Raw genomic sequence first — 26,214 nt, forward strand, 5'->3', positions numbered from 1 at the left:
ATGTTCGTTTTTTGGTTGTAAATAAAAAGTTATATAAGTAATCTTGTGTAACATCTCATTCATTCTACATCCTCATTAGATGCTCTTCTATTCTCTCTTTAGATAATTCCACTGATGGGAACATACTGTTTCTTTTTTTAAAAAAACAAAAAAACAACCCACAGTGCTAATTACATTAAAGAGATATTCCCTCTTATTTTAACTTTCTCCAGCAGGTCCTGTTGGAGTTCTAGTCTCTGAAGTGACCTAGAACAAGTCTGCTTTCCCCCTTACCCTAAGCGTGTGAGTCTTCTCACCTCTGAAGATGGGCATCATGTCTTCCTTTAGTCTGCTCTGGTCCAGGCTACATAGTTCCAGTGCTTTGATTTATTCTTTCAGTGATAGCGTTTTTAAACCCCTCTATATCCTGAATGCTGTTCTCCAAAATACCCCACTCTATTACTGATACTTTAAAAATTAATTCTTCAAAATTGAATGGAGTATTCCAAATGCCGAAGAAACAGTGAATAGGGCTTTTAGTGATATTTGTACTTATTAAGTTGGCTAGATGAGCAAAGATTGATAAGCCTCCTTTGTGAGTCTTGTCAGTATCTAAATTTTCAGTTGGGTCAGCTTTATTTTTTATGTGAAAAGCACACTGGGGGTGGGGTGACAGAAAAAGTGATGATCATCACACAGATTGTTGTTCGGTTGCTGGTACTGCCAGCTAAGTCCAAGAAAGCAACAACATCATTACGTAGTTTGGCTGTATTAGAATAAGCTCTTTGTGATGTATACATCCATAATAGAGTGGGGTGGAGTGGGATCTTGTTAAAACAGAGATTCCAAATATTTCTCATTGTGAAGGTTTCAGAAACTTAAATCTTTAAAATTAAAAGAAGTGATGGTATTTGATATAATGTTTGATTTTGGTAGTTGACAGCAGTAATTGATTTATTACATCATTCTACTGACATTGCTTTGTGTTTTACACATACACAATACTTTGTGGTTTATTTTTGGACTCAACATCAGTTTTATTTGTGTAATTGCCAGGAATGTTAATAAAAATGAACAAGATCACTAACATATATAAAATCATCACTAAGTTTCTTCTTCAGATGGTGGCATTCTAAATGTTAGGAATATAATTTGACTTAATTTTTTGGTGTGATTTATTATTTAAATAAGAAATGAGCATAAGCCAGATGAGTAAAAAGAAGGAAGTGAGTAGCTTATTCATAGATGCAACCAAATCATTTGTTGCTTCCAGGCTGTCCTCTTCCTAAAAAGCACATCCATCCATGTTGGTCCACCTGGGCTGTTAACATCTTCAGTAACTAGACAGTCACCATGTGGGAAGCAGCATTTGTTGCAGGCAGGACTCATCAATGGGTGCTAAGATTTGTGGGTGAAAGTATGGTGAGATATTGTATTTATGTAGTCTCAGTCTCCCCCACAACGTACAGAGGGAAAATTAATAATGTTACAATGGAGAAACCTAGCAGATCAACTGTAACCAAGTGGTCAGAGGTTACCATCCTCAGTAATGAGGCAGGGACATCATCATGTGCCTCTGGTATGACGCACTGAGCAGGGCATGGCATTGCTTTTGTGTTGTGCTTGCCAAAGTGCGTAACCTGAATTTAGTCATGAGGAAGCATTAGACTCAGATTAAGGGACATTCTACAAAGTAACTGGTCAGTACTCCTCAAGTGTCAGGGTCATGAGAGTCAAACTGTCCCAGATTGGAGGAGATGTGACAATTGTATGCGATGTGTGATCCTGCACCAGAAAAAGACATCAGTGGGGCAGTTGGCAAAAAAAGGTTGGCTCTAGATCATTTAATAAATCTTGTTGATGGTTAATTTCCTGGTTTTGATCATTATAACTGATTATATGAGGTGTTAACATTTGAGGAAGCTGGATGAAGGGTAGACAGGAATTATTTGTACTATTTTTGGAACTTTTCGTAAGTCTGAAGGTATTTCAAAAATGAGGTTAAGCCATAACCACAATATAAAGTAATTAAACTCAGCTGAGAAACTAAGACTTTCATGCTTTTACCTTGTGACGTCTCTTTTGATTGGTTAGGGGTGATTTTCCTTGCTTTCTAAATCTCCACTGTGATCTGGTTAGCTGAGGTTTCTTATTGAGGAACTTTGGGATAAGTGAGACATTGCAACTACATTTTGAAAGGTTTTGTTTAATTAATTAATTTACTTATTTATTTTTTTGTACAGAGCTGTAATTACATCTTTGGGTTTCCAGTGGCTCTGTAGGTTATTTGAGCTTTACTGTTGTAGCCACCAGAATCCCTGACTGGAAACTTAGCTCTGTAATTAATTTACTAGTTTGTTTCTGTTTTTATTATTATGTTCTAAATACAGGTTAATCCCATGAAGTCTGCTATGTGTCATATATTATCAAATTTAGTATTTGTTGGTTGTTGCCTAGGAAGAGCTGATTTTTGTGTAAAACTATTTTATTTAAAATTGAAATATTATACCACATATCTTATTTTTCTCCCAGAAAAGACAGGTTGGAGTTTTTGTAAATAGAATGAATAAATAAACTTACATTGGCATAAGCACCAAGTGGTGATCTTTTATTGGGTAATAATTAGAATGGGGGAAATTAATACATAGAAAATATTTCTGTTAATGGAAGCAGTTATTAATATATGACTCATAGATTCTTAAATCTAGAAGAAACTTGACGCAGCTGTTTTGACCATTGTGGGAGAGGAAAAGAACATGGACTTGGGAGTCAGGAGACCTAGTTTTGCATCCCACAGTCATTGCTGCTTATTATTGTATCTTGGACAGGTCATTTAACTTTTCTGAGCCTTAAGTTTCTCATCTGTAAAACTGGAATAATAGTAGTGGTTTGCACAGTTATTGTGAGAATTAAGTGAAGTAGCATGCCATGTGCCTGGTCTAACGTGGGCGTTTCATGTGTGCTGGCTCTGTTCCAACCTCCAGCCAGGTTTATAACTAAGCTGCCTGCAATCAATGAGAATCTGCTTTGCCTCTAAAGACTATAAAAAGATGATAGCATATGTCAGTAACTTCTAGTGGTATTTCACAAGTCGTTTCCTAGGGACGGTTTTCCATATCTCTTATTCCAGAGAAATTATTTTCTTTTATATGTTAGCCACATTAGCTATTACTACAAAATCTATTAGACAGCTGTCACTCATTTGTGAGATGTTCCTTTGTGTTTTAGTGTTCTTACTGAAATTGTCTAATACAAATAGCACATTGAAGTCATTTTAGGAGAAAATATTATATGAGACAAAGGACAAGAAGATTTACAGACAGTTGGAGGGAAGCATTTTCATGTAATTTTCGGTTTGAGCTGGCATTTTGATCCTCTGAGAGAGACCAGCTATTCCCAAAGTTCCAGTCATTGTTCCTGTTTCACTCTAGTTTCAAAAGTACTTTCATTTATTCTTCAGTTTCCTGATTTTGATATTGTACTGTTGGTTTGTAAGTGAACATCATTGTTTTTAGGAATTCTACACTGAAGAGTTTAGAGCTGAAGGGGCATGTCTGTAACTTACTCTCAGATGGTTAAGAAAGAAATAATATTTGCGTGTATATGTGTATGTGTATATATGTAGCTATATAGAGAGGAGGAGAGTGGCTGGGAAGAATGATATATTAGCCATGGCAGTGTTAACAATTGGTGAATTTGGGTGAAGGGAGTTCCTTGTGCTTTCTTTATGATTTTACTCTAAGTTTGAAACTATCTCAGAATTACACACTGGATTGAGTTATATTCCTGTACCTGAGGAGATGTAAGTGGCAGTTTTGGGAGGGAGGGAGGTTAGAAGCAACTGAGGAAGCATAGAAAGTAAGTAATAGGTGAGTAATTCAGTAAATTCACTGGCAAAAAAATTAGGTGTTCCTTTAACTTATTTTTCTTCAAATTCATTTTGTGTAGAAGGGCCTATGTAGAAAGAGAGGAAGCTGCTGCTGTATCAAAGCAGAGAAAACTAATTGGAAGTGAAATAAGATGATAAAAAGTAAAGATGTTTAAATATGTATTTATAAGACATATACAAGGATAAAAGAATGTATAAGGTTGAAATATTAGTATTTTAAAAATTAAAATTAAAATAATCTTTTTTTCTAACATAGAGGCACAAATTAGTTTTCTATAATTAGCACTCTACCCTACTAGTTAATTGATCCTATATTTTAAATTGCTCTTTGATTTTAAAATTAACATGTTGTAGTCTTAATAAAATTTTACATGATGTTTATTATCATTTTTTACCCTTCAAAAAGAGTCTTTTAACTAAAAAAGTTTTTCTTAAACCTTTTCCCTTTTCTTTCATGTCAACAATGACATCTCTTTGGGGAACTCAGAAGCCAGCCAAAGGTAAGAGATTTGGTGTATTATGCGATGCTTGTTAAGATCTGGGGTGCATATTTTTGAGGTACTGGCAATTTTCTTCTCAAAAAGTATTTTCTCTTTGCCACTTCGGTAAAAGTAATCAGCCTATTCATAAATCCGAAGCCATTTATTGGCATAAGAGGGACTGGAGCGTTATGGAAAAACTGTATTTGTACTTTGACCAATTATGGCCAGTCTCCTGGCAACAGCAACACAGATTCCTTTTGTGCTCTGGTGTTCACCATGGATTGGCTCAAAACCTGTTGTTCCAATCTGTGGTCAGAACTGCGCTAGGCAGACTCATCTTTGTTGCTCCCAAGACAGCTGGGGACACATCCTCAGGCCAACAGAAACCTGCCCTGGCCCACAGCTTCCTCAGAAGGGAACATGCTTTCATCTTAGATTTGAGCCCAGATTCTAAAGAAACTTCCTTGGGTTGCGTCAGTTCCTGTATCTCAGGGAATTTATAGGTGTGCCAAAGTGGGCACCAGAACTATATTTTTGAATTGACCATTCTCTGAAGTTACTTGAAACCTTCCAGGAAATTCAGATTTTTATCTGCATTCTTAGAATTTTTTTTTGAGTCCATAGTTGAATTGTAACTCCATTCTCTATTATTGTTGCTAAAATATGTATAGGCCTGGCTATTTGGGACTCTGAATGATTAAAAAAATAGTTTAATATGGCACTCATTTCTTTATATATGTAAAACTAATTTTATTAGTTTTATGTCATTTTTTTCTATGTAAAGGTGCTGGATTATTATTTTTTTATTGATTTTAGAGAGAGAGAGAGGAAGGGAGAGGGAAAGAAAGAAACATTGATGTGAGAGAGATCCATTGGTTGCCTCTGCATGCACTCTGACTGGGGATTAAACCTGAAACCTGGGCATATGCTCTGACCAGGAATTGAACTCGAGACCCTTCAGTGTATGGGACAACACTCCAACCAACTGAGTCACACTGGCAGGTCGGTGTTGGATTATTTTTGTTTTCTTATTTTTTTGTTAGAGCAGGGGCTGGAGATTGCAGTAAAGATGTGAGGAGACATCATATGACTATTTTAAAATTATTCATGTTTTATTTAATTCAACTGTATATTAATGTTTAAAGAAAATGTGTTGATATAAAAACTATGGAAGAACCAACACCATGTTATTAACATTGGTTACCTCTAGGGAGTGGTATGCTTGGTGAATGGGAGGCCTTTATTTTTTACTTTATGCTTCTGTGTTATTTGACTTTGTTATAATGAATGTCTGTTTCTTCTCTGTTACTTGAAAAAAAGTTTTTATTAGAATAGTTAAGGGAAAATGGTTGTTTAGAAAGAAAAGGGCTTGTCTGCTTTAGGAAATCCATGGCTGGAAAATTCTTATAATAATTTATAAAATTGCTTAAACTTAAAGAAGACCATTCAGTGTTGTTAGTAAATATGAATTAAGCGTTCATTAGTTTCCAACTTTGTACCAGGCTGTGGGGCTCTCAAAAAATTGGGGGAATAAAGCTCATTTAGCCTCGAAGTAGAGAGCCTACTGGTGAACAGACTGCTGGCTCAAAGGCTGGTTCAACTCCCAGCCCCTCCTCCTGCCAGCCACCAGGTTCTTAACTTCTTTGTACCTCGATGTCCTTTGTACCTCAGTGGCCTAGCATGGACTTATCAGCTATTATTATAGTTACTTTAGTGATAGCTTCTCATCTGGAATTGAGAATAAGAAATTCAGTTGTTTAAGGAATCCCTAAATTAAAAAGAGCGAGAAAAGAAACCAACTCATAATAATGGAGAGAGGACTGCCTTTTAGAGCCCAATCCTTGATAAGTATACAGGTATGGTGATGGAACCTGAGGCGCTCAGGTTCCCAGAGAAGAATCAGGATGGTTCCTACTTAACCTTATTAAGAATAGAAGTAAATAAAATGATCAGAGATGAGAGTTGAAAGCTAAAACAGAAGAAACTTAATTTGAGCTTCACATTTTATTTCATCTTAGCCTGGCTGAAATGATTCTCACCCTGGCTGATGAATGTACTTGGAAAAGCAGCCCCTACCTGATATTTTTATACACAGACCTTGGGGACGACCTTCCACCTTCCTTCTTCTTTTCGTCTTCTCCCTGTTGGAGAATTGCTAACATAGTGAACCATCACCATTATTGATAGATACATGTTTTGCTTTGGAAAAACGTTGAGGGTTAGTTGCAGCTGGGTGGTAGCTTCTGGGCTCCAGGGCTCCTGCCTCTTGGGTGTTTTAAGCTCCTGAGCTTCGGCTTGCCTTTCTGGCCTGTGTTTTCCATCGCTGCCCCTTCCCAGGGAGCACATGCCTCCTCTGCCTGCTGTTTTGCACAAAAATGGGTGTTCTGATCTTTCCCTTCTTGAAGGCGTTTTTATTTTTTTTTTAATTTTTAATTAATTAATTTATTTCTAGATACCAGGCACAGAACGACGATGCTCTGGCCGGGCTGTATAGATTTTTTGTACGAACATGGGATCATGGTCTAGACTTTCATAACTTTTATGTTAATATATGAACATTTTCTTATTAGTCTTTTACATCTTAAAGCTATACAAAATTGCACATGGATGTGTAATCATTTATTTAAAGAATCTGCTATTTTATAGCTATTTTCAACTTGCTGTAGTAATCATCTATACATTTTATTTTATTTTTTATTTTTTGTAAGGGAACATTTATTTGGTAAATCACAGAGGTGGAAAAGGAATTCCTAGAAGAAATGGGCTTAGGACAGTGATGGCGAACCTTTTGAGCTCGGAGTGTCAGCATTTTGAAAAACCCTAACTTAACTCTGGTGCCGTGTCACATACAGAAATTTTTTGATATTTGCAACCATAGTAAAACAAAGATTTATATTTTTGATATTTATTTTATATATTTAAATACTATTTAACAAAGAAAAATCAACCAAAAAAATGAGTTCGCGTGTCAGAGGTGTCATAGGTTCGCCATCACTGGCTTAGGAAAACAAGCTTTAGAGGTAAAGGAAGGGCCATGGAGCTTGGGAGTGAGGAAGGTACTTGGGGCAGGGAGGAAGAGGGAGAAGGGAAAGGGAAAGGCACAGGCGAGCTCTCAGGAAAGGAGAGTGCCTACATTTTATTTTTAAGGAAATCTTTGTTTTCTTTCAGAAAATAAAAATGTAGAGACTACATAAAAGCAGAAAGAAGAAAACAAAGAATACAAATCTTATGCAGAAATACACTTTATGTATATGTGTGTGTATAATAGCCATCTTATTGTACATATTGTTTTGTAACCCCCTCTTTTTTTTCTTACTCACATTGTGAAGTTTTCCATGTGAAATAAAATTTATATCATCTATTGGGTGCTTAGTTGTGCATTGTAAGACTATAATTTAATAATCTTTATTCTGAGACAATGTTTTTATTTCACTATTATGAACAGTGTTACCAATGTTATAATGTTGTAAGTATGTTAAGGTTTTGTTCTTTTTTGAAAGGTTTTGCTTTTAATACACACTATTATTTTTATTTTTCAACAGGTGTTTGCATACGATCATTGTTTCTGGTCTATGGATGAATCTGTCAGAGAAAAGTATGCAGGTAAGATCTATTAACTGCTGATAATACAGAAAAGGTGTCTTAATGGTTTTTTTTCTATAAATTATCAGTATTATTTTGTGTAACTTTAAAAACTGTGTAGAGAATTTCCTCTAGTCTTTGCTGTTAGAGTTTTTGTATTGGTTGGGAAATGGGAGCTTCACACTGAGCTGTTCTTGGTTTAAGGTGATCAAGTTAGATTGATAGGACACATGGTTGAGGTTATCTTACATGCATTCGAGGCCTTATGTGGCACCAGTCGTACACAGTAGCCACTTAGAGTGTCTTAGATGTCTGTGATGTGGTCTAGAGAGGCAGTTTGGTGTAACGAATGCAAAGTCACGGAGAAAATGAAACCTTGAGTTTAACCCAGGTCCTACTTCTGACTGCCTCTGTGACTTTGAGTAAATCACTTACTCTTTCAGTGTTCTGTTTTCTTTCTCTATTGAAGAGGAATGTACACCGTTCTTTGTAAATTTGCTCTGGAGTTCTGTTATTCTGTTGCTCTCTTTGATGATGACTGTCTCAAGCCCCCTTTCACCACAAGTTTAGGACTACAGTGATAGCCTTTTATTTCCTTTATTCCTAACTGCTTACCCCACCTGTTTCTAAGCAATCACTCTTAAATATTGATTGTCATATTGTATTGACTTTTACCATGAGAAACAGCAGTTCTACAGCTGTTTCAAAAAGTTAAGGTCAATTTGGTCTAGCTGGTCCAATGATGACTTTAAAGAATGCTTCAGTGTCGGAAGTATGTTGATGATGTACTAATCTGGTAAATTAACTAGGAAGTGAGGCATAATGGAATGCTATTTATAGCATTTAAAACATAACAAACATAACAGCATCCAGGCCTCTCATATTTAAAGTGTGTCCAGATCCCACTTCCAGTTTGTGAGGGCAGAGGTGTTTCCCCAACACCGCCACCAAACAATGCTGCAGACACCAGGTGCATGTCCTACAATTCAACTCCATTCTGACACAGTCTACCTGGAGATAGCATCAGATCCCACAGGTTAAGGGTTCACTCCTACAAGACTGCCCCCACCCCCACACCTCACTTCAGACACCAATCACAAGTCCAGGTTGTTACCTGTGCTTCTGACCAACCAGGTGTAGATTAGAGGTTCCAGTGATTCCCCTCCTTGGACCAGAAACACCAGTTGCAAGTTCAGGTTGTTACCTGTACTTCAGACCAATTGACTCCATATATATATATTTAAAGAGTGAGAGAGATATAAACATCAATGAGAGAGAGACATCAATCAGCTGCCTCCTGCATGCCCCCTACTGAGGATGGAGGCCAAAACCCAGGCATGTGCCCTGACCAGGAATCAAACTAGTGACCTCTGGTGCATGGGCTGACGCTCAACCAACTGAGCCACACCGGCTGGTCCAATCTATATATATAAAAGCCTAAGCGACCGGTCGACCGGTTGCTATGATGTGCACTGACCACCAGGGGCGAGTCAACTTGGACAGATAAAAAGAGAAACAGGTGATTGAATCTATGAAAGATCGCAAGCAGGTGGGTCTGAGCTGCAGTTTGCATTGGGAGGGCATGCCTTCGGCCCAAATTCCGCCACTCCCCAGACACCATTCCGGAGGCGCAGTGCCCCCCGACTCCCGTCAACCCCTCCGGCTGCGTCCTCTGTGGGCATCCGGGACTGAGGGATAGAGAGAGGGAAAAAAGAGACCACGAACTCTGTTCCTAGTGCCCGCCTCCTCCTATCAGACCAGAGCCACCCAGGACTTGCAGGATGGCACGAAAAGTGGGCGGCCTAGCTGCGCAGTTACTGCAACTCCCTGGTCTGCCCTGGGCGCCCCTCGGGCACTCACCCCATTTCTCTGAGCCTCGGTCTGCACCGCTAGCGAGGCTGCAGGAGCTCCACCCTAGGGACCCACTTCTTTATAGCTGGGTGCAGCAGACCAGGAGATGGCGAGGGGTGGCGGTGGAAGATGGGGGCAGACGCTCAGCTGACTGGGATGAGCAGTGCCCGGATGAGTGGGAGCGGTTCCTCCCCAGCCACCTGCCGCCTCGCGCACTACTACATCCCTTGGGGGATGTTGGATGTTAGATTCAGCCTGATCCCCGCAGGCCATGCTGAGGGACCCCACCGGTGCACAAATATGTGCACCGGGCCTCTAGTTGGCTATATATCAGAGGTTTCCATCAACTCCTCCTTGGGTTTGATTAATTTGCTAGAGTGGCTCATAGAACTCAGAGAAACATTTTACTATAGGTGACCAACTTATTATTCAAAGGTATAACTCAGGAACAGACAGATGGAAGAGATACATAGGGCAAGGTATGGTAAAGGTCATATAGATCCCGTGTTCTCTACAGGTGCACCATTCTCCCCAGATTTCCATGTGCCCACCAACCTGGAAGCTCTCCAAACCCTGTCCTTTTCTGTTTTACTAGAGGCCCAGTGTACGAAATTTGTGCACTCGGGGGTGGGGGGTCCCTCAGCCCAGCCTGCGCCCTCTCAGTCCGGGAGCCCTTGGGGGATGTCCGACTGCTGGCTTAGGCTCGCTCCCTACCACCGCTGTTACACTTGCCAGCCATGAGTCCTGCTTCTGGCTGAGCAGCGCTCCCCCTGTAGGAGCACACTGACCACCACGGGGGCAGCTCCTGTGTTAAGCATCTGTTCCCTGGTGGTCAGTGTGCATTATAGTGACTGTTCGTTTCTCCATTTGGTCTATTTGCATATCAGCCTTTTATTATATAGAATTAGAAGCTTCAGTACATGATTGATTAAATTATTGGCCATTGATGATCGATTCTATCTCCGGTTCCTCTCTTCTCCTCAGAGGGGAGGTGGACTGAAAGTTCCAAACCTCTAATCACATGATTGGTTCTCCTGCCAAGCACCCCCATCCCTGGGTGCAGCCTGAGAGTAACCTCATTAACATAACAAAAGACATATAACTTGACACTTAGGAAATTCCATTTGAGTTACAAAAAATGTATTTCTTAAAAAAATCACAATATTCATGACTTGAGTTTGAATGGCTTATTTGATTTAGTCTGTAGAAAAGCATTTGACCCTATTATTTATGTTCATGGTAGAAAGCTAGAAGAAATTTTCAATATCTTCCACTCTGTCCTAGCTGGTATATATTATGAACCCTGTAATTTAAAATTGCCACTGAGTAAAGAAAAAAAAGAGTCCCTGGAGAATTGCTGCTAGTCACCATAGACCACTGGTTTCAAAACCTTGGCGACAAAAGTAAAACAGGCTACCCGTGAATTATAGAGAGACTTGAAATTTTGTTCCAGAGTAGTATTTTCTGCCTGGTAAGACTATTTTTGCCTTAACAGCTTGTTTAAAAAATAAAAAAATAAACGTTTCCAGTGAAAAAATTACTGAGGAAAAGGAAAGGAAATTTATATATATATGATTGTTTTGAACTCAGTATCTATTGAAGAAAGCATTAGCTGAGGGGTATATAGTTAATTTCAGTTCCACCTAGGTCCCAAGTTTAAATTTCAGATATTTATAATCACAGTTTACTGAATTAGTAGTTCATTAGCTTTTTAAAGCATTGCAGAAGATTTTTGGCCAGTGTTTATCGGGAACTTTTTACTCATTTTTGTCTCAGGTACTAACTAGAAATATCCTGAAGAACATTAGTCTTTGGAAGCATTCATCAAATTTAAAAGTATTTTTTTGGAGAGAAGCTGAAAAAAAAGTGCAATTTTGAGTTTTTTTTTTTTAACTGTTCATGTGTAGTTTGTCTTAAAACATCCTTTCTTTTTCTCTTTCTTTCTCTCTCTTTTAGGTCAAGATGATGTTTTTAAGTGCCTTGGAGAGAATATTCTTCAAAATGCTTTTGATGGCTACAATGCATGTGTCTTTGCCTACGGACAGACTGGTAATATTAAATGATATATGTTGTTGTTTTTTAAAAAATATATTTTACTGATTTTTTACAGAGAGGAAGGGAGAGGAGTAGAGAGTAAGAAACATCGATCAGCTCAGCTGCCTCCTGTACACCTCCTACTGGGGATGTGCCCGAAACCAAGTTACATGCCCTTGACCAGAATCGAACCTGGGACCCCTCAGTTCACAGGCCGACGCTCTATCCACTGAGCCAAACTGGTTAGGGCTGTTGTTGTTTTTTTTAAGCTTTAAGGATTATGATAGAAAATATACCAAAAAGGATGCATATTGTAGCATCTTATCAGTTATGATGGATAAGGAGCATTTTGACTTCTGTACCTCTGTGGTCACTGTACTTAAAGTGAAGGAGTCACTGTTTTAAGGGTATATTGTACCCTTGTCCAATTGAAAACTGTTCTTCATGGAAAAATGCTTATGATATTGTTAAGAGGCAGAGTGTATAGTATTTATAAGGGCGGTGGCTCTGATCCAGGTTATCCCAGCTCCAACCCTGTTTCTGCCATTGACTAGCAGTGAAACTTGCCCCTCAGTTCACTTGTCTGTAAAATGTTGATAATTATAGACCTTTCTTATTGGGTAAGTTGTCACAATGAGTTAACATGTGAAAACTTTTAGGAAAGGCCTGGTACATAAGAAGTGATGTATTAGCCCAGGTAGCATGGCTCAGTGGTTGAGTGTTGACCTATGAACCAGAAGATTCCTGGTCAGGGCACATGCCCGGGTTTTGGGCTTGATCCCCCGTGTGGAGCATGCAGGAGGCAGCCAATCAGTGATTCTTTCTCATCATTGATGTTTCTATCTCTCTCTCCCTCTCCCCCTCCCTTCCTCTCTGAAATCAATAATTTTATAGATATGTATAAATATATATAAAAGAAGTGGTGTATTAGTTTTAGATATTATGATAATGAGATAAAGTGTCAGGTGACAAAAGCAGCAACTTGTGTTTAAAAGTGTGTTTATAGGCCATGGCCAGGTAGCTCAGTTGTTTAGAGAGTTGTCCCAGTACGCCACGGTTGCGGGTTCAATCCCTGGTCAGGACACATGCAAGCATCAACCAATCTATAATAATAAAAGCATAATATGCTAATTAGACTGGACAGCTGAATGACCTTCCGGACCAAGCCGGGGCTGCAAGGCTGAGACAGCCTCCCCGGCTGCGAGGGTCGAGCCCCTTGCATGAATTTCGTGTGTCGGGCCTCTAGTGAATGCATAAATAAGTGGAACAACCAATCAATGCTTCTCTCTCTCTCTCTCTCTCTCTCTCTCTCTTCTCTCTCCCTCCCCTCTCACTCTCCCTTCCTTTCCCTCTGTCAAATCAATAAATAAAAAAATATAAAAGTCTGTCAAATCAATAAATAAAAAAATATAAAAGTATGTTTATAAAATCACTGGTACTAAAAGAAGAAACAGAATTATACTAAAGAGTGTGATTGCTTGGATTTTTTTTCCTTTCTATTTTCTGGTGTTTTCTACATTGTCTTTAATGAATATGTATTCTTGATACAATGGAGAAAATAATTTTATGGTAGGAAAAGATTACTCTGGTTTCTACACTATTGTCAAGGGTAGTAGGTTACTTTGCTCTGGGGCCTATAGGGATAACATAATTTTTGCGGTATGGTTAGTGGTTGAGAGTAGGCACAATAGTATTATTGATCATATGGATCTTCCCTGTTGATTTTAGAAAACTATTTTTCAGTCCTTTTAGGTAATTTTTTAAACTCTGAAGATGCTTAAAGAAATTTTTGTTTTCTTCTTAAAGGATGTTTACTTTTGACTTTTCCATGTGCAGTAGGAAAGCTTCTGTACTTAATAGTCTCATCATTATATTTGGGTATATTTCTTATTTTATTTAGGGCATTTTCCTAAGTGCTAGTAATTTATTTTGAGCATTGGAAAGAGGTTTATGTATTTCAGCTTCTCAAAGCGACAGTAATAACTGCAATTTTCATTTTTTAGGATCTGGAAAATCTTATACCATGATGGGCACAGCTGACCAACCTGGATTAATCCCAAGACTTTGCAGTGGACTCTTTGAACGAACTCAGAAAGAGGAAAATGAAGAGCAGAGTTTTAAAGTAGAAGTGTCCTATATGGAAATTTATAATGAAAAAGTCAGAGATCTTCTTGATCCCAAAGGGTAAATGACTTTGAGACTTTACTATTATAGTATTAAGGACTAAAATTTAAATTGGCTTAAATAAAATGTTTTACACTGAACTCTAGCAGAGAGTTTTTTACCTAGTTATGTGTGATTTTATCTAGATTCCTAGTTACTGTTTTTGTGATTTGCTGTTAGTTGCACTGAGTGGCGTTCTGCAGCCAATTCTGGGCTTTTGAAGTTTGGGCTGAGGTGGGACAGGGAAGTGTGGGTGAGCAGCACCTGTTTGGGTCATACTGCCTTCCTCATATACATCTTCATTACTTAGTTTCCAGATAACTGGTATCCTTAGTCAAGTAGGTAATTATTGTTTTTTTAACCAAGAAATTTCAGGAGGGGGGAGAGAGTGGGCATGCTGTGGCTATGGCATATCCTCTCCCAGACCTGGAGGAGGGCTCCTAACAGTGTAAGTTATTGTGTCCCCGCGTATTTATTTGTTGTAAATATTTGAGTATTTTTATATTGACAAATAAAATGGAGAAAATGAAAAAAAACACAGCTGATTTCAGGAGGAAATCAGCTGTTTGTTTATAGGCTGTGGAGAGAGAGACAAAGGGATATGAAACCTGGACTCTAGAATCGTTAATCTTAAAGATTCCTAGGTTGTTAAAAAGCCCCAATTTATGGCATAGACTTTGAAATAAAAGTGGCTCAGAAGTATTAGAAAGCCTTAAAAATGTTGTTCTCACTCTGCAGTCATATCTGAACCTAATGGGGAAGATAAGAGGTATCTGAGGAAATCTGTTCATTGCACACAGCATTTTCTGAATTCTGATTTTAGGGAAGTGTAACAGTGAGAGAAAGAAACAGATAATAACCACAGCTTGTGGCTTGTGGATGTAGAAACAGTGTCCAGGAGGTCAAAGAGCCAAATGAGCTGAGGCTTACAGAAAGTGCAGAGGGTAACGAGGGGACAGTGAGTTATGTTTGGATGAAGATGGTCAAGGAAAGATGGTCTTAGAGGCAGTGAATGATAGTGATTCATTGAGACCATTGCTCAATCAAAATGAGCATCTTTGCCCGGAGAAGGGAAGATTCACTAGAGCAGCGGTTCTCAACCTGTGGGGCGCGACCCCTTTGGGAGTCGAACGACCCTTTCACAGGGGTCGCCTAAGACCATCGGAAAACACATATATAATTACATATTGTTTTTGTGATTAATCACTATGCTTTAATTATGTTCAATTTGTAACAATGAAAATACATCCTGCATATCAGATATTTACATTACAATTCATAACAGTAGCAAAATTAGAGTTATGAAGTAGCAACGAAAATAATTTTATGGTTGGGGGTCACCACAACATGAGGAACTGTATTAAAGGGTCGCGGCATTATGAAGGTTGAGAACCACTGCACTAGAGGGTGCTCGATGAATTTTGTGCTGAGTAGGAGTTTGTTGACAGAGAAGTCAGGTGAGAACCATTCAAGCACAGGGACAGCCCATGCCAAGCATGTTTGGAGAAATCCCTGGTTTGGAGAGTGACCAGCTGTCCAGTGTGACTGGAGGGCAGGATGCATGGAAGTCAGAATAGGGCACAAAAGGAGGCCAGACGTAGGAAGGTTATGGCCTGAGCACCCACATCTTGCTGAATATTGTGCCCTCGTACTTTTTCTGGCTCTACCCTGAGAACTTTCTCTTGCACTTTCATCTCTGTGAGGACCATCATTTTCTTAGAAATCCAGCCTAGACCTACTCAGAAGTTTTTAGCTGGCTTCATTCTTGTGTTTTGTATCCCACAGTACATGTGCGGCATAGCTTAAACTTTATCTACAGTTTTTTCATGGTCTTTAATAATTTCTTATATGTTTGTCTTGTGTATAGCTTAGTAATTAACAGCTTGGGCTTTGGATTTATCTAGCTCTGATCTAGGCCCATTAATTGTTACCTATTGATCAAGGTCCTTGTGCTTTTTAGGCCTCATTTGTACAGAGGGTATGATAATATTACAGAATATCTCAGAGGCTGTTGCAGGTAGACTGGGACGCTACATTTGAGGCCTTAGAACCTTTATGATGCATAGTAAGTGCTCAATAAGTATTAGCTGTTATTATTGTTGTCTCCCCGATGGAAGTTCTTGAAGTTTTTTATAGTGTTTCTGAACAGTTCAAGTAAATAGATAAAAACTATAAAAGTGAGCCCTAGCTGGTTTGGCTCAGTGGATAGAGTGTTGGCCTGTGAACTGAAGGGTTCCAGGTTCGATTCCGGCCAAGGGCATATGTCTGGGTTGAGGGCTCCCTTCCCTGGACGTGCAGGAGGCAGCCCTTCAATGATTCTCTCTCATCATTGATGTTTCTATCTCTCCCTTCCTCTCTGAAATCAATAAAAATATATTTTTTTAAAAAACTATAAAAGTGATATTTTTTTCAGTGAAAGACTATTTGAGAGAACGTTGCTTTGTTATTCAAGGACTAATTTTATTAATTCTGCATGTACTATGTGTAATAATGTAATTCTGTTTTTATTTATTTATTTTTCTTAGTCCTCACCCAAGGATATGTTTTTATTGATTTTTAGGGAGAGAGAAAGGGGAGAGAGAGGGAGAGAGAGATAAAGAGAGAGAATGAGAGAGAGGGAGAGAGAGAGAGAGAGATATGAGAGAGAAACAATGACCAGTTGCTTCCTGTATGCACCCTGACTGGGAATCAAACTCCAAACCTAGGTATGAGCCCTGGCAGGGAATCGAACCTGCAACCTTTTGGTGTACCGGACAATGCTCCAACCAACCAAGCCACCTGGCTAGGGCATAATGTAATTATGTTTTACTCAGGAGATAATACAGTACACATTATCTTTAAGATAAAGGGAAATGAAAAAGAATATATCCTGAAGTCAGAACTAAGTTAAATAATTGTTCTATGTCTACTTTATGCAGTTTCATCATAGTAAGCAAAGTTTTTAGTGGTTGATTCTAGGCTACTAAAAGAATCCAAATCACTAAAAAATATTAAGTTAAACAAAATAAAAATCACTTATAATCTCACCATCAAATTTTTTACATTGTAATGAATTTATTTTTTAAAGCGTTTTTTGAGATATAATTCACAATCAATCATCAGCAAATATTCTTAACATTTTGGGTTGATATCATTATCTATGCTGTATGCTCTAGATTTTTGGCAGATGTCCTTCACTGCGTTTATAGTTCTTTGTTTGCTAAGAGGCTTACTTATTTTTTAACTAGAGGCCTGGTACACGAAAATCATGCACTGGTGGTGAGGGGTCCTTCAGCCTGGCTGGTGCCCTTTCACAGTCCAGGACAGGGAGCGGACCTAACCTGGCAGTCAGACATCCCTCTAGCAGTCCAGGACCCCTCGCTCCTTACTGCCCGCCTGCTTGCTGCTCCTTACCACTCGGCTCGCTGCTCCTTAGTGCTGCTGTGGAGGTGGGAGAAGCTCCTGCCACCACCGCTGCACTCATCAGCTGTGAGCCTGGCTTCTGGCTGAGCGGCGCTCCTCCTGTGGGACCACACTGACCACCAGGGGGCAGCTCCTGCATTGAGCGTCTACCCTTTGGTGGTCAGTGTGCATCATAGCAGCCGGTTGTTCTGGTTGTTTTGCCATAATAGTTGCTTAGGCTTTTATTATATAAATCATAAATGAGTACTTAATTTTATCGAATATTTTTCCTACATTTATTGAAATGACTGTGTGTGTTTCTCCCCCCCCCCCCCCCAATTAGTCTATCAATGTAGTAAAGGCCATGAATCTTTTTCCAGTACAAAAAAACACAAAACCTGGAAACCTCGAGATAAGCCCAATTTTAAGTTTTTAAATCATCATCAAATTCATTATTTGTCGTCTTTTGTCTTTATTCATGACCGAGGTTGGTATGTAATTTTCCTTTCTTGCACAGTTAACATTTATTGAGTTTCTGCTCTCTGTCCCACATTCTGTGAAATGACAAGTAGACTGTTTGTATTTATTTGACTTGGCATTCTTTGTGGTAGCAAATAGACATCCCACAGTGTACCCTTTTGAGAGATGTGATATTTTACCACATTGTGAAGTGTTTGTTACCAGTCAAGATTTTAAATTTTGGTTTAAATTCTTCTGGGATCAAGTCAGTGGTTTTATTTTTTTTGGAGCTTTGTTGAATTTAATATGTATTTTATGGAGTACAGTTGAATGCTTTAAAAAACAGGTTATTGTTTAAAAATAATTTCTTTGTTTTTAATGCACAGAAGCCATCAAACGTTAAAAGTCAGAGAGCACAGTGTGTTGGGACCCTATGTCGACGGACTTTCTAAACTGGCTGTCACAAGCTATAAGGTAACAATATCCTTTATGTAATTCGGTGTAGCAGTTTTTTTGTTTAATTTGTGATTATCATTATTTTTGAAATTTAAAAAGTTACAGCAGTGTCACTTAATAAACTACTTTTTACATAATTTTTTACTTAAAAAGCTGTATATGGCTGTCAGGACAGTTTAATTGTGGGAGAAGGTGTATATTTGCAAGACATACCTATTCCTCTATTGTAAGATACACTTTTTTGGGGGTTTTACAAGCTCTAAAATTGTGATGTTCCTTACAATGATAAATATCAGCTTTTTGTCCTCCCTGAGAGTACATAAAATAGTGAAGTTGCTTATGATTGAGTGGATATAATGAAATACAATGTACGAGTTGAGAAGATGGAATTCAAAGCCTGTTTCTAATATGAGAGAATCACTGCCTTTAGTTAGTTCTTGTCATTTTCAAACTCAGGGTTCTGCTTTGTGTGAATCCATCGGTCTTTGAGCACTGGGGAAATGGGGGTGGGGTGACATGCTGTGATGTAATGTACATTGAATTGAGAGTCTGAGAATGTTGATCCAGTGACACTTAATCCTTTTGTTCAATTTCTGTTTGACTCTGGGTTCTTTACTCCACCTCACCTACCCTCTTTGTCCTAATTTTCAAAATGGAAATTAGTTTTATAGTCTTGACTATCTGATGAGGTAGGTTCATTTGTTTCTTTGTTCATTAATGAATTCTATCATTTGGTCAATGACATTTCACTTAGTAAATATCTGTTGAATACCTGTCATGTGCCAGGCATTGTGCTAGATGCTGAGGATATAAAAAAGAGAATGAGATGGTCCATTACCTCAAGCTGCTTACAGATGTTATAAAGTTATTATGAAACAACATGGTTTTAAGTGCTGTGGTAGATGCATATTCGAGGAGGGGTACCTAACTTAAATGGATATGTAGGTGTCTGTGAAGGCTTCCTGGAGGAGATCAAATGGGATAATGTATGTGAAAGTCTTTGAGATCTGTAGAGCAGTGGTTGCCAACCTTTCGGACTCATGGACCACTAGTGGTCCGCGGACCACCGGTTGGCGACTGCTGCTCTAGAATATGTCTATAAATGTTAGGTATTGTTGGTGTATTAATTATGATCATTTGAGAGCATATTTATGCAACTTTGGAGAGCAAGATTGTTTTGAAAGCTCAAAGGAGATTGGATGTTAAAAAAATTTAAAGGCTCAATACAGAGTTCATGCATGAGGCAACAGAGTAGAGACCAGTGAATAAATGTAGGCTAAATAGGATAAACTTTTACGTTAAACCTTAGGATTGTCAGATTTAATGGGTCTAAAGTGGATTTAGAATGGATCTAGAACATTGTCATTTTTCCATTGTGGTGCCTATTTATATATCTTTTTACAGTTAATATTTTTACTTTGAGGCATTTTATTTATAATGTTGACGTTTTCCTTAAGCATTATTTTTAAAAATTTATACAGCAAAATAGAACCTTATGGTTTTCAAAGGTTTTTATGTGGGTATGTCAGGATTATGTTTGGCTACATATAACAGGATTTAAGTTCTTTGGAATATGAATTATTATGTTTTGACCATTCTGTGTTCTCAGTATCTTAAAATGTACCTGGCACATAGTAGGTGCTTTCGATATATATTTGAGTGAGTGAATGAAAGATGAATGAATGAAGGAATGAATGAAAGAATGAATGGTGAAAGGGCTGCTATGGTGGCCCTAAAGATGCTGTTAGGAAACTAGATTCCTGCCAGCTCTGGTAATGCCCTTATTCTTATAGTTCAAGGTGGCTCTAGAACCAAATGCAATAGTATGCCTATCCCCTTTAAGCACAATTCCCAGTGACCTGTATTATACTTTACCTCTCATTCGCTAAAACTTAGTCATATGGCCAGACTGAGCTTCAAGCTGTCTGGGAAATGTCCCTTAGCCATGCTGCAATATGCTCACTGAAGATTGGGTTCCTTTACTGGAAAGAGGAGGAGACTGGATAGAAGGAGGCAGCTAGTGGACTCTTACACATATCATCTTTCTTGTTCCTCAATTAAATCCTTATAATGTAGATGATGTTATAGCTCTGCATTGTTACCTATGAAACTCAAATTTAGATTGTTTAAGTAACTGTTTTAGAGCTTGTAACATTTTTTAAAATGAAGATCCCATGATCTTTCTGTATTACATCATGCTGTCTCTGTTTTAGCAGTAATGCCAACAAGTAGTGCAGAAATTAGTCTCTTGAAGTTTTTATTTTTAAAAATAGGTCTGGTAAGATATACTCCAAGATAGTGAGGTGATGCTCTGCTTGCTTGAGAGGTTATAAATTATTTTTGCTTTTTGCTTATTCCTGTAATCTAATTTGATTTAACAGTTAGCTTCTATTACTTCTGTAATTAAAGAAACTAATTTTTTTTTTCAAATTTCTAGATGAGATGAAGATTGGCATGACATATTTGTCCATTTTATGAAACTCAACATATGGTGTCTAAACTTTTCTAATTCTCAGTCAAAGCTGCCACTTTATTTACACCTACAGAAAATAGTGTATTTTATTTGTTTTCATGGGCAGTATTGGCTATTGTACTCTGAGGTTTAATGTTCATTGAAAAATAAAGTGTAAATGTCAACTATGGCTGAATAAGTAGTGAAACTTTTCATGTATTTCCTAGTGTAGCAGAGTTTTAATATATATTAGATGGATAATGAAATGTATGTCTGTGACTTGTTTTCACTTAGGATATTGAGTCTTTGATGTCTGAGGGTAATAAATCTCGTACAGTTGCTGCAACCAACATGAATGAGGAGAGTAGTCGATCCCATGCGGTCTTCAAAATCACCCTCACACATACTTTGTACGATGTGAAGTCTGGGGTAGGTGTTCAGATGAATGTATGACCCCCCCCCCCTTTTTTTTTAAATTTGTAAAGTGGATCATGGTTTATCTTATTCTCTTCAGGTGTTAGATGACTCGAAGTCCTAACTAAACATGTGTATCAGTTAGGACACAGGACAAGAAACAAAAGCTACTCTTAGTAAACAGAAAGAGATTTAAAGGAGGGATGTGGGGGCTTGCAAAGTTGTTGGAACATCTGAGGAGGAGTGGGTTCTAGACTGAATCTCTAGGAAAAACTTCCAGAACAATACAAGCTTATTGACCAGGATGCTACCCCTGAGGCCACCACTATGCTGTGGCTGTGAGTTCCAGGCATGCCCCATAGCTGTGATCCAGGACAACATACTGCCACGATCCTGCATGCCAGCAAAAACCCACAAAAAAAGCAATAAGGGTCAGAGGATGGCCTTTGCTTTACTTCTGTTTTCCAAATCTTAAGCAAGTGTATCTGACAGAACCCAAGTCAGCCCATAACCCTGGCCTGCGAGGGAGACTGAGAAATGTAAGTTTTAGCTTTCCACCATCTCCAGCTAAAGAAGGCGGAGCAGAAGTTATACAAAAGATGGTCCAAAGTCTTTGCCACAGCATTTTTCCCCCACAGCATTTTTTGAGCTTTGAACTATGATGGCTAATGGTATAAGCTAATGTTAGTACTCTAGTTGATTCAGTGGAGATACTTTTGAAATATTACCTTCTGCTAAGCAGCTAAGTATTAGAAGGAATAAATTGCACTGGGGAAACTGTACTATAAGTTGCTAGATTTATAGAATGATTTTTTTGAGTATTTAGTTTTGAAACTTGTAAGAGTAAACAGAGCCAGATACACATATGCTTCTACACACTGAAAACATCTCTGTTGACTTACACATTTGTGTTTTCCTCTTTTAATATGAACTTTTGCATATTTTATTATGATGCCCACCCCCAGCAAATCGATTTCAAATACCAAAAGCTAAAATAATTACCCTGGCAAAGCACTATATTTTGGCAGGATTTTTATTTGCTGAAAGCTTATTTTTCTTCTATTGCCATCACAGCAAGATTAGTGTAACAACAAAAAGTTCTTTGTTTCCTATTTCCTTTTCAGCATAAAGCAAAAAACATACTGAAGCCTTTTTTTTTTTTAACCAGAAGTACTTTTGATTTGGAAAGCTGAATATCCTTTTGTAGCAATATGTTTATTTATGGAAATAAATATGAATGTATATTTTAAAGGAAAGTTTAAAAAAATGATCCAGTCTATAGAATTTGGCATTGATTTCCCACATTTTTGTATTGCTGCCAAAAATAAAATGTTAATGTATGATTTAATATAAAACATTTTTATATTAAAAATTTATTTTTTAATTACAGTTTACATTCAATATTACTTTGTATTAGTTTCAGGTGTACAGCATAATTGTTAGATAGTCAGACACTTTACAAAGTGTTCCCCTGATATTTCCAGTACCCACCTGGAACCACATGTATTTAGTACAATACTAATGACTATATTCCCTATGCTTGTGCTTTATATCCTCATGTGTTTTTTAACTACCAATCTGTACTTCTCAGTCCCTTCACCTTTTTAACCTTTCCTTCTGACAACCACCAGTCTGATCTCTGTATCCAGAATTTTGTATAATTTTGTGTTTACAAGATTGTACAGTTTTCTCACGCTGGTTTATAGCAGCACAAACTAATTTTGAAAAAACAGTAACTCTTTAATAAAGGATTTCTATAATAAACTCATTCTGTAGAGATGGTATCACCTTTTGTATTCCTTAACTGTGTATTAGTATTTGTCAATTTACTTTCTAGACATCTGGAGAGAAAGTGGGCAAACTGAGCTTGGTGGATTTAGCTGGCAGTGAGCGGGCAACAAAAACCGGAGCTGCTGGTGACAGGTTGAAGGAGGGGAGCAACATTAACAAGTAAGTTTTTCAGGAGCTTACGTTATTGCTTTGTTGATTTAATAGCCAAATAGGTGAACTTCTGTGGTTATTAAAATAATAAGATTCTGGGTCGATTAAGGCTATAATGGTTTTGAATGTTTTTCAGATGTATATTGTTTTATGAGCTTGAACTTATTTTATGTTTTGGTCAGATGTCTGATGGGGCTGAGGAGTACAGCCTCAGCCAATCAGAGGTTTCTCAGGAGTGGCTTTTTGAGATTTGGGGCCTGCCAATTCTTTGTCCATAGGAGTGGTTCTGTGTACCATATTCTATCTAGGATGTTTAGCAGCACACCTGGCCTCTACCCACTAGGTGGCGGTAGTATCTGCCACCTCTCTCCCTCCACCCTAAGTTGTGACAGCCCAAATTATCTCCTCACATTGCCAGCTGCTCCCTGTGGGGATACAGTCACCCCCAGTTGAGAACTGCTGGTCTAAGCTATAGAACAGAACAAAGGTAATCAGTCAATCAGAGTCCAGCTGTTGATCTTGACCTGAGTGTCACTGTCTGAACAAACAGCAGCATGTATACGGGCCACATCTGGCTTTCCTTTTTATGACTGCTGTGGTGCTTATTTATTCCTAGAGGTTAGGGCTTTATGAAGTAACGAGTGGCCCAGTGCATGAAATTCCTGCACGGGGATGGGATGTCCCTCAGCCCGGCCTGGACCTTCTCCAATCTGGGACCCCTTGGGGGATTGGGCCTAAACCGGCAGTCAGACATCCTTCAGACATCCCTCTTGCAATCTGGGACCGCTGGCTCCTAACTGCTCACCTGCCAGCCTGCCTGCCTGATCACCCCTAACCACTCTGCCTGCTCACCTCCAACTGCCCCTGCCCCTCCCCGCTGGCCTTCTTCCCCAACTGCCCCCCCCCCCCGCCAGCCTGCTCGCCTGCAACTGCCCCCCACCCCCCACTGGCCTAATTGCCCCCATCTGTCCCCCCTGCCAGCCTGATCATCCCCAACTGCCCTCCCCTCCTGGCCTGATTGCCCCTAACCGCCTCTGCCTCAGCCCCGCCACCATGGCTTTGTCCAGAAGGACGTCCAGAAGGTCTCCTGGAAGGTCTCCAAGTCTAATTGGCATATTACCCTTTTATTAGTATAGATAGAGGCCTAGTGCATGGGTGGGGGCCAGCTGGTCTACCCTGAAGGGGGTCCTGGATCAGGGTGGGGGTCCCCTTGGGGGCGGAACCGGCCTGGGTGAGGGGCCTGGGGTGGTTTACAGGCTGGCCACGCCCCCATAGGGGTGGGGGTCCCAACTGGGGGCGGTGCTGGCCTGGGCGAGGGGCTGGGGCGGTTTGCAGGCTGGCCACACCCCCATCGGAGCAGGGTGGGCCTGGGCAAGGGGCTGATGGCCATTTGCAGGCTGGCCATGCCTCCATCAGAGTGAGGGTCCCTGCGGGGGGCTTGGCCAGCTGGGCGAGGGGCTGAGGGCCATTTGTAGGCTGGCCACGCCCCCTATTAGGATGGGAGTCCCTGGGGGGTGGGGTGGGCCTGGGTGAGGGACTGGGGCAGTTTGCAGGCTGGCCACGCCCCCATTGGGGTGAGGGTCCCTGCGGGGACATGGCCTGCCTGGGCGAGGGGCTGAGGCCCGTTTGGGGGCAGTTTGCAGGTTGGCCAAGCCCCTGCCTTTGTCCGGAAGGTCTCTAGAAGGTCTCCCGGTCTAATTAGCATATTACTCTTTTATTAGTATAGATGTTTTGTTCACCAATTCTTTCACATGGCTATATTTTCTACCTCAGGCTAAAATGTTAGCTCCTGTGGACAGGAATTTTTCTGTCTTTGTAGCTCCCAGAAGGACATAACCAGTCATCAGTAACCAGCTGGAGATCATAGAACACCATCATGCAGATTCTATTATTATCCAATGGCGATATACAGTATATAACCAATCCTAATATATAAAAACTCTGGGTCATAACGACCAGTAACGACCGAGGCTCAGCCAACTGGAAGTCAGTCCTGCAGTCAGGGCTGGTTGCGACCAGTAACGACCAAGGCTCCATCAACCAGAAGTCAGCCCTGCAGTCAGCGCTGGGTTGCGACTGCTTCCGCTGCAGGCGTGGTACCCCAGCACTGACTGCTGAGGGAGCTGTGAATCAGGGCCAGAGAGAAGCCTGAAGAGAGAAGCAGGGACTGATCCATTGCCTCTGTGGCAGCTTTTGATCAGCACTTGCCTTTCTCTTTCTCTCCTAGTCTGGCCAGCAGTGGTGCCTCCATTTCTCTCCAGGCCTCAACTGGGGCTGCTGATCAGCCCTGCCTTTCTGATCAGGCCCCGTTGATAGGCCCAGAGATGGCAACTAGCATAGGAACCGACCAATCAGAACCAAATCTGGGTGCTGTGGGGAGCCAATGGCTGCCTAGGAGGTGGAGCTTTTGATGCTGACTGGCATAGAAACTGATCAATCAGAACCAAATTGGCCAGCAGAGGAGGGCAGTTGGGGGTGAGATCAGGCCAGCAGGGGAGGGCAGTTGGGGCAACCAGGCCGGCATGGGAGGGCAGTTAGGGGTGATCAGGCTGGCAGCCAGAGGCAGTTAGGGGTGATCAGGCAGGTAGGCAGGTGAGCAGTTAGGAGCCAGCGGTCCCAGATTGCGAGAGGGATGTCCAACTGCGGTCCGACTGCCTGTGGGATCGGGCCTAAACCAGCAGTCAGACATCATCCAAGGGGTCCCCAATTGGAGAGGGTGCAGGCTGAGCTGAGGGAACCCCCCTTCCGTGCACAAATTACGTGCACTGGGCCTAGTTATATATATGGTGGTGGTATATATATATGTGGTATATATATATGTGTGGTATATATATATTTATATATATATATATATATATATATGATGTTTTAATTAATTGTATTGTATTTGTAGCTTCCTTTCTTAAAGATATGTGGTGTTCATGTCATTATCTTGACCCAAAGGTTTATAGCTCACATCTTTATTTATAAAAATGAAATAAAAGCCGAGCTAAGCAATTTTATTGCTTACAGTAGTATTAGAGGGATATCAGCTTTTAGAGTTTATGTGTTTTTAAACGGAGCAGCAAAATGCTGACAATAGTACTGTTTTCTTGCAGGTTCAAAGGCATCTTGAGGTTCAATCTTTGTGC

General features: G+C 39.8%; 1 protein-coding gene across 3 annotated transcripts in view; it reads left to right on the plus strand.

Moving 5' to 3' along the window:
- KIF13B (kinesin family member 13B) overlaps positions 1-26,214 on the plus strand; it is a 166,472-nt gene that overhangs the window by 30,413 nt on the left and 109,845 nt on the right. For all 3 annotated transcript variants that reach the window (XM_023755815.1, XM_023755823.1, XM_023755820.1), the window contains exons 2-8: positions 4,356-4,368; positions 7,893-7,953; positions 11,740-11,832; positions 13,821-14,001; positions 18,207-18,294; positions 21,023-21,157; positions 22,980-23,092. In XM_023755815.1, the coding sequence (XP_023611583.1) occupies positions 4,356-4,368; positions 7,893-7,953; positions 11,740-11,832; positions 13,821-14,001; positions 18,207-18,294; positions 21,023-21,157; positions 22,980-23,092 (684 nt within the window). The remainder of the gene's footprint in view (positions 1-4,355; positions 4,369-7,892; positions 7,954-11,739; positions 11,833-13,820; positions 14,002-18,206; positions 18,295-21,022; positions 21,158-22,979; positions 23,093-26,214) is intronic.

This window comes from Myotis lucifugus, unplaced genomic scaffold (genome assembly GCF_000147115.1).
Source record: "Myotis lucifugus unplaced genomic scaffold, Myoluc2.0 scaffold_1, whole genome shotgun sequence".
Lineage (NCBI taxonomy): Eukaryota > Metazoa > Chordata > Mammalia > Chiroptera > Vespertilionidae > Myotis > Myotis lucifugus.